The sequence below is a fragment of the Exserohilum turcica genome (genome assembly GCF_000359705.1).
Source record: "Exserohilum turcica Et28A unplaced genomic scaffold SETTUscaffold_5, whole genome shotgun sequence".
NCBI classification, from domain to species: Eukaryota; Fungi; Ascomycota; class Dothideomycetes; order Pleosporales; family Pleosporaceae; genus Exserohilum; species Exserohilum turcicum.
This window is the reverse complement of record NW_007360266.1, coordinates 1786207-1794190: the sequence shown is the minus strand read 5'-3', so window position 1 is coordinate 1794190 and position 7984 is coordinate 1786207. Positions and strand designations below refer to the sequence as shown.

At 51.6% G+C, this 7984-nt stretch overlaps 3 protein-coding genes across 3 annotated transcripts; 1 reads left to right on the top strand and 2 right to left on the bottom strand.

The window, feature by feature from the left end:
- Positions 1-2716: 2716 nt before the first annotated feature.
- Positions 2717-4169, bottom strand: SETTUDRAFT_156013 (uncharacterized protein; the record flags this gene model as incomplete). Its single annotated transcript, XM_008031002.1, has 2 exons — positions 2717-2736; positions 2942-4169. 2 exons carry the CDS (start codon positions 4167-4169, stop codon positions 2717-2719), a joined length of 1248 nt encoding a protein of 415 aa, XP_008029193.1.
- A 1016-nt stretch (positions 4170-5185) lies between these two features.
- SETTUDRAFT_140085 (uncharacterized protein) lies at positions 5186-5932 on the bottom strand (the record flags this gene model as incomplete). The annotated part of the gene is made up of 2 exons (XM_008031001.1): positions 5186-5717; positions 5772-5932. The coding sequence occupies 2 exons, from the start codon at positions 5930-5932 to the stop codon at positions 5225-5227; spliced, it is 654 nt and encodes a 217-aa protein (XP_008029192.1). The 3' UTR covers positions 5186-5224.
- Positions 5933-6154: 222 nt separating this feature from the next.
- Positions 6155-7496, top strand: SETTUDRAFT_164845 (uncharacterized protein). The gene is made up of 2 exons (XM_008031000.1): positions 6155-7051; positions 7105-7496. Exons 1-2 carry the CDS (start codon positions 6289-6291, stop codon positions 7188-7190), a joined length of 849 nt encoding a protein of 282 aa, XP_008029191.1. The 5' UTR covers positions 6155-6288; the 3' UTR covers positions 7191-7496.
- Positions 7497-7984: the final 488 nt, after the last annotated feature.

Sequence of the window (7984 nt, the reverse complement as noted above, 5' to 3'; positions counted from 1 at the left end):
CTGGGTAGGAGTGGCTGGTAGGGGTCCTCTCTGTCCATTTCCTGTCGATCTGAGCCTCTGGGCCTAGGCTCTCTTGCCTCTGTTCTAGCACTTGGGCTTCGATAGTATCGCTTTCTGGTGGCATTCTGTTGCTGGGGTTCTCTTATTACTAAGCAGAGTGGTCTGTGTGTTTTTGTTTTGAGTGTGAGACGTGTCTCAACTATCTGCTCTTATAGCTTATAGCTCCACAGCGCGCACGCTGCACGTCTTAAAACTTGCTGTAATTAGTTTCTTGTAAGGGATTTGTATATATTTAACAAAAATTACACCTATTCTAGAAAACTTGACGTTGGTGTTGAATCTCTATGACTCTTAATTGTTAGACTGTTAGGGATTTTCTGATCAAGGACCCGTTTGGATCACTGTGATAAAAGACTGTGATAAACTTGATGGTAGAAACTGATTGTATTGATTGCTCTGCGCTCTGTTGTCTGTAGGGGCGCGAGGGCGCGCCCCTTATGAGAGCTATCGCTATTGCTTTTTGTATCAGGTAGGCCGCTAAGTATCAGCCTCGCCTAGGGTTAGGTCTTGGCGATCAGCCCTGATTGGTTGGGATCACAGAATCCTGGTGCTCGAGTCCGCACCCGGATTCTGCCACTTATCTGACAGCTACCTCTACCTACCACACAGCTACCACTACTGCAGTTGCTATTGCAGTAACCAATTAAAGCCCACCAGTCTGCTGTTCAACCTGCACTCTACTTTGGCCTCCATACTAACCACCAGCTATTCATCCCACATCTCACGATATTCTATTTTTGAGCAGCCCCGTCCATGCAGCCCCGCCCTTGCTGCACGTCATGTCTGGAGCATGGTTTCGCCTGTGCCTCAGTGACACGGCAGCCCTGCCCAAGACTCAGCCCAAACCCCTTCTGAAACGCAAACACGGTCGCTCGGCCCGTTCCCGGATATTCGGTCATCCGTCAACGTCAGGTATCCAGATGTTTGCGCCTCAGGTTTCGAAACATCAGGCACAAACATTTGGATACCTCACGTTTGACCAATAGCAGTATCGCTATGCTTTTATACATAGTCCGCGCGTAGGCGCCACAAAATCATAAGCACTCATGTTGGATGTCGTTTAATGTCTTGTATCCTCAATTGCTACCCATTTCTGTTTTACACATTCCATGTGATGACTCCACCTACTCCATGCTATGACCTGTTCACCAATATGTCGCCAGTCTTCAGACCAGCGTCACGGACCGTAGTCTCCCAATCCAAGACATTGCCATTGTACCTGAGACAATGGCGTACAATGTCCATATTGAGCTCAAAGTTGAGCCGCCTCAGCAACCAAATCCAATCAATGTTGCCGATGGGGGTTCTGCAGTTTGGGCAGGGTCAGTTGCGGTACTCGCGGAGGTTGTCGAAATTGATAGATGATGAGTTCATCTATACGAGGAAAGAGTCTTCGGTGCAACTACTCTCATCAGTCTTCTGTCACTGTATTCAAACCACTTACCCACTGGTCATGGAACAAATGTTCACAGTCCAAGTGTACTGTTGTATCTGCTGTATTTCAAATGGTGCAAACTGCCGTCATTGATTTTTTTCCTTGGGAGGTTTTCAGTGGAGCAGGTGCAGTGTTGGAGATACAGGCACGTTCTGGACAGCATAGCTCGTCTTTTCTGTTATCCAGAGCACACGCGTAGTGTGCAGAGTGGGTACAGTACGCTAATACATGCTCTTTATCTGTGGAGATTTCGCCACGACAAATGCATCATGTTTGGTTGTGAGGTGCTTATGTAGAACCCTTTTGAATAAGCTTGTAATGTAAAAGCTCACGGTCACTCATATTGGAGTATGTTAGTGGAAGATATAAGTGATCAAAAGAGAAAAGAGAGTGGATGAGTAATGGGAGAAACCGAGAAAAGAGAGGTTTGTACAGCCTCTAGTCTATCTCACTGCGCGGTTGCGGATATCGCCATTACGTCAAATCACCCTTCACTGCGACTTTCACCGCGAATTTCACTGATATACTACAAGCATTCCTCCATTCCCTGACAATCTTGCAAAACGGTGCATTTAGCTGCTATTTTTGTAATTCTAGTTGTTCTGATGTTGCAGGCTATCCTGGTTGCTCTTGCTGTTCTGGCATTGATTGGATGATTTCATGTCTTGGCGCGAATAACCTTAAACGGACGTGCCTAACATCGTGTAGAGTTTCTTGGAGATGATTGGCGTCAAGCATCTTATTTTATATAAATTATTATTCGAAAAACGTGATTTAAGTATAACAGGAGACTGGTTCTAAAGTGTAGCTCAAGTTGCAATAAGATCTGCCGTTGGGATAACATTACGAGTTTACCTCTGGGCTGCTGATGAGTCAAGGTGTTTCAGGAAAACTTAATTTTACTAGCAAATATTTTCATGAAAACGAGGAGAGTTACATCAAGGAAAAATATGAGCGGATATCAGTAGCAAGCCTTTGAAATTGATGCTAAACTATCTAACCCACCATCCAATTCCCCTTTAGAAATTCTATAATCCCATAATCCTCTAATCCCCAATACATCACTCAAAGAAAGTAAATCCTAAGTTTTTCGGCAGGCTAATACCATTTGATTTACTACGTGATCCAATACCTCTCCTCGTACACCTTCCACCACATTCATACATATCAATCTATTTACTAAGCCAGCCACTCTCTCAATTAGTCCAAAGAACATATTATTTACATGTCAAAAGAGTGACCTTGTTGTGACCAGCACATGGGTTAATTTGGGTTTGCCAAACATGAGTGTTGTAAGGCTGCGTACTCCAATTGAGAAAGTTGGAAGACTTTAGTTGCGGCCGCCAGCGGCAGCGTTGCCAGCAGCAGCACCTGCATTGGCACGGTTGCCAGCGGCAGCATTTCCGCCAGCATTGCCAGCACCTGCTGGGCTGGGAGGAGTAGGACGGCCAGCGGCTCCGGCAGCTCCAGCAGCTCCGGCAGCTCCAGGAGCTGCTGCACCATTGCCATTACCCGCACGGTTGCCTGCTCCAGCTGCGGCGTTCGGGACCTGCCCGTTAACTGGGCCAGCAGCTCCTCCCTGTTGCTGAGAAGCCTGGTTGGCTGCACCACCTTGTTGCTGAGCTTGCCCAGTTGCACCGCCTTGCTGGTTAGTTTGACCAGTTGGAGCACCAGTTCCGGCTGCACCGGCGACGCCCTGTTGTGGGGTCTGTCCCTGTTGAGCCTGACCCTGTTGAGCCTGTCCCTGTTGAGCCTGACCCTGTTGAGCCTGACCCTGTTGAGCCTGACCCTGTTGAGCCTGACCCTGTTGAGCCTGACCCTGTTGGGCCTGACCTTGAGGGATCTGGCCCTGAGTGTTCTGGCCCTGTTGAGCCTGGCCCTGAGGAATCTGGCCCTGGCCCTGGCCCTGAATGTTCTGACCAGTGCCAGTGCTGGCGGTATTCGCGGTGGCTCCATTCTGGACCAAACCGTTACCTGTTCCCTGAGCAAGGGACTGAGCGGCGGCAAAGGCAGCGGCGGGGCTACCGGCGGGCTGACCTGGCTGTGTGGCACCGGTTCCCTGTACGCCACCGGCGACACCGGTCTTGTCACAGGCAGTGGGGCGAACGGACTGAGTGGTAGAGCCAGTGGAGGCCATGTAAGCATCGATGTTAGGAAGAACGTTGACACAACGGTTCTGGTTGATCAGGTCGATGTTGGCAACGGCAGCCATACCCTGGACAGACATCTGCTGCAGCTTGTCGACGACATCCTGGAAAGAACCACCAGTGGCGAGGGTGCTGTTGGCGGCGATGACGTTGGGGTTAGCGCTGTTGGCTGCGTCGATAATGGCCTTGTGGTTGAGCTCGTCAACCTCGGCGTTGTACGCAACGGTAGCGGCCTGCTTGAACTGAACGTTGTTCTTGATGCTGGCACCGGTGTTCAGGAAGTTGGAGACCATGGAGGTATCGGCCTGCCAGTTGGAGACGGCAGTGGCGAGGTCAGCCGCAGTGGGAGTTTGTCCATTGCGGATTCCAGCGCCCTGACCAGTTGGGTTGTTGTTGGCGGTGGTCTGGCCTGTTGGCTGGTTGGTAGCCTGGCCAGCTGGGCGCTGCTGTCCTTGGCCCTGAACCTGAGCGAAAGGAGCAGCGTAGACTGCGGAAGAAAGGAGAGAGGAGATGAGAATGTACTTCATTTTGACTGAGGGAGTGATAGCGGATCTACCGAATTGGATGGAATAGGATTAGAAAAAAGGAGTAAATGAGAGTAGAGAGGTACTGGAAGACGCGGTAAGAGAGAGTGGGATATTAGCCTGTTGAGTGATTGAGGAACCTGTCCGATAATGACTGAATGGGTGGAGGACCACTGGCTATATGTACCACGTCGACTAAGCATCTGGATAGGCCTCGTGTGGGTGGCATAGTGGCGCGTGCCATGTGATGCAACAAAACAGCTTGGAGATGGAACAGATGGGACGGTGAGCATTAGCGAGTTGCTGGATGGGACAGTTTCGAAGCGTGCCTCATGCTTAGCCGGGGATGGGGTACAGGACGTACTGCGAAGTGCCTCATGTTTACTAGGGTCTTGTGTAGGCCGTAGAAGAAGTCTAACCAGCCGTCATGCCAAGCTGCAATGGGTGTCGCTGTGTTTGGTTTGGGACATCACTATGCGCTCGACAGCAGAATTAGTCAATGATGTTTGGCGTGCTGGCATGTATGTTTTGGGCGCGTTTGGGAGCAGGTTTCGTCGGTCTTGGCCGGCGAGGCTCAATGTGTTCGTGGAGGATCGCCAGAACGCTACGTTGAAACGCAGTCTCAAAGGACCAGGACCCAGGCCCCACGTCCGTTCGGGATCGCCATAACCGTGCGACGGCTCGGCAATGCTGGCCTCGAACCATCGCCTGCGTGTCGTGGTGGAAAGATGGCGCGAGGCGCCAGTCCGATTCGGGCTAGCGCCCATCGGATGAAGGCTGATTGACACGAGGGTACCTGAGCGTGCTCCGAGACGCTACAGCATCGCGACACGACTTTGCATGTACCTCGGCTGTGACAAGTGCAGCGACTGCGACTCTGAAGCTCGCGCATTAGGCCCAGCGCGTTACGCGAATGGCGACCAGATTGTGGCCTCTGGGACACGGCAGACGATCGACGTCGAAGCAAAGAGCCCCAGTCAGCGCAGTAAATGGTTGCATCACCCGGAGCATGAGTAGTTCGAATCCGAACGCGAGCGGAGTTGTTGGCGCAGTGGCTCTCACCGCGTAGCATCCCGTGGAGCATCCATGCTGGTCTCGATTTTGCGAATGAATTTAGCAGGATTACCCGCGACGACAGTGAAGTCAGGAACGTTCTTCGTAACAACACTCCCGGCGCCAATGACACTGCCTTTTCCAATGACAACTCCTGACAATATGCACACGTTACCTCCAATCCAACAGTCCTCGCCAACATGGATCTCCTTGCCCAGCTCTGGTCCTTGCGTTCCGTTGCGCACAGCAGGATCCAGAGGATGGGTTCCAGAATAAAAGCTGACGTTTGGACCGACAAGCGTACGCGAGCCGATGGTAATCAGGCATGTATCAAGGAAAACCGAGTTGAAGTTGATGAAGACATTTTGGCCAAGGCGAACGTTGTAACCATAATCCATAGCCAGTGGCGGCTCAATCCACGGGTCATTCTCAAAGAGTTTGTCGTCTTCTTCAGCTGTTTGCGCCTGCGGTGGGAGAGGAGTCTTGTCCTGGATCACACTAAAGCAATTGTGTGAAAAGACTATCTTGAAGCCGCAAGGGACTCATACATACTCTCGAAATAACTCAGTGAGCTTCCTGCGTGGAACATCGCCGGCCTGGTTGTACCTCGCGCAGGCATGTTTGCATCTTGCTCGCTCCGCAACAAGTTCAGGCGTGAAGGCGTGGTAGAGCTCGCCGCGAGCCATGCGCTGCTTGTTCTCAGAGAGTTCCATGGCGTCTTTGCCCAAGGCCGTGGTGTTTATTCGCTGAGCTGTCATCGGTCAACTAGACGCTTCGTGGCTGCTTGTCACGCGTGGAATGGGGTGGGGCTCAGCCGTGGGGCGCTAAGATGCGATAGGACTAGCGTGTACAGCCACAGGGCGAAACGCGACCTCGAGAACAATAGCAAACGGCCTTTCCCTCTCGTCTTGCCATTGTCCTACGCTGCTGCACGCCGTTCAAGTACGGTGCAGCCGTGCAGCTCTTTTCTCTGTGCAGTATAAAGCCATGTTATGAACAGCGCCGTGTTCCAGCACTCCGAAATTCCTGCATACTCGATCCGACCGTACCGGTACCACCCACCGCAATCATGGCCGCGAATGGCTCATCCTCCGGTGTCGACATCTCGCTGCCTGCAGAACACGCAAATGGAAATGGAGCATGGGCTCCTGGAAACGGTGACAGTTCGCCCACGGAAGAGGCTGCCAGCATGCAGCCCAAGGCCCCCAATCCCATTCCTCCAGACTTCTTCCCTCATGGCAAGCGTTCGCTTTCAGGCATCGCCGTGCGCGCCTTTTGCTTAGGTGGCGCTCATGTGCTTGGCCTTTCCGGTGCTGCGTTTTTCGCATACCACGGCAGCCATCTCTGGCGGCCTTGTATGTTTCTCGGTGCGCTCTCTCTCTTCCACTTTCTCGAGTTCTACACGACAGCTGCATACAACACCCCAGTCGCCAAAGTCGCTTCGTTCCTCCTGAGCAATGGAAACCAGTACCGCATAGCTCACACCATGGCCTTTGTCGAGACAATCATTACGTCCTACTTCTTTCCGGGTTACCAATCCTATATCCACCCGCCATGGCTCATCGCAATTGGATTTATAATGGTCGTGGTTGGGCAGACGGTTCGCAGCACAGCGATGATTCAGGCTGGCACCAACTTTAATCACATGGTGCAGTCTAGCAAAAACGAAGGGCATGAACTGGTGACACATGGCTTGTATCACTATTTCCGTCACCCCTCATACTTTGGCTTCTTCTGGTGGGGGATCGGCACACAGCTCATGCTTGGAAACACCGTCTGCTTTCTGGGATATTCCGCCGTCTTGTGGCTCTTCTTCAAGAAACGTATTTTCCGTGAGTTTTACTCCAACTGTCTGCAGACCCAATAACATGCTAATTCAGAGTAGACGAGGAAAAGCATCTGCTGGAGTTCTTCGGTGAAGACTATAGAGCATACAAGGCGCGAACGCCTGTCTGGATACCTTTTATCTGAACTTGCACGACGTGACAGACCCGTTAGCGCGCCAGATGAGTATGTCATCTCTAGATGTTTCAACGTATTATTGCTCGGTTCAAAACTTCAAATTTCTTCACGCTTCTGCGTATGACTGCTTTTTTGTGATTCATATCTTCACTCGAACATTTCATCGATATCTGGTTGTGCAGTGTTGCTCGCAATTGGTCTCACCCTTCATACCACTTCATCGCAAGGCCGACTTCAGTGAGCGTTTGTGTCGCTTCCTCATCTCTCACAGCGTCATTCTCTTTTTGTCTATATTACAGTAATCTTGAATCGTCCCCTCCATACTGGCAAGTCCCGTGATATCGGGTTTAACTGTGGCCTGATTGTTTGCTGTTGGCGCGCACCACAAACGGCAACTGCCACCCGACGCCGTGGACCCTTTTTCGTCCCCGTCATCGCCCAATGCGCATTCAACTGAGCTTGGAGATTCCATACCAATGAATCTCAATCGTTCTCATGCCCAGCAACCATCCATCGGCTCCTGCACGTAGCACCAACAACAAGCTCTACCAAGCGTGCCTGGAGGCGTGCATTGACGGCATCGAGAGCTTTCCAGTCGACAAACGTAGCAGTAGTGAGTGCAAGCTTTCTCTCACCTCGCCGGTGCGCTCAACTCCTTCCACTGACTGTATTTTCTCAGCCGCGCTACCCCACCGGTCCCCCAGCACCAAACAGAACACAGAAAGTGCCGCCTTTACTGAGATTGCTTCCACGTCGCTCGCCGACTTGTGTACGACATCCTCCCTTCCATCTCCTCCGCTGTC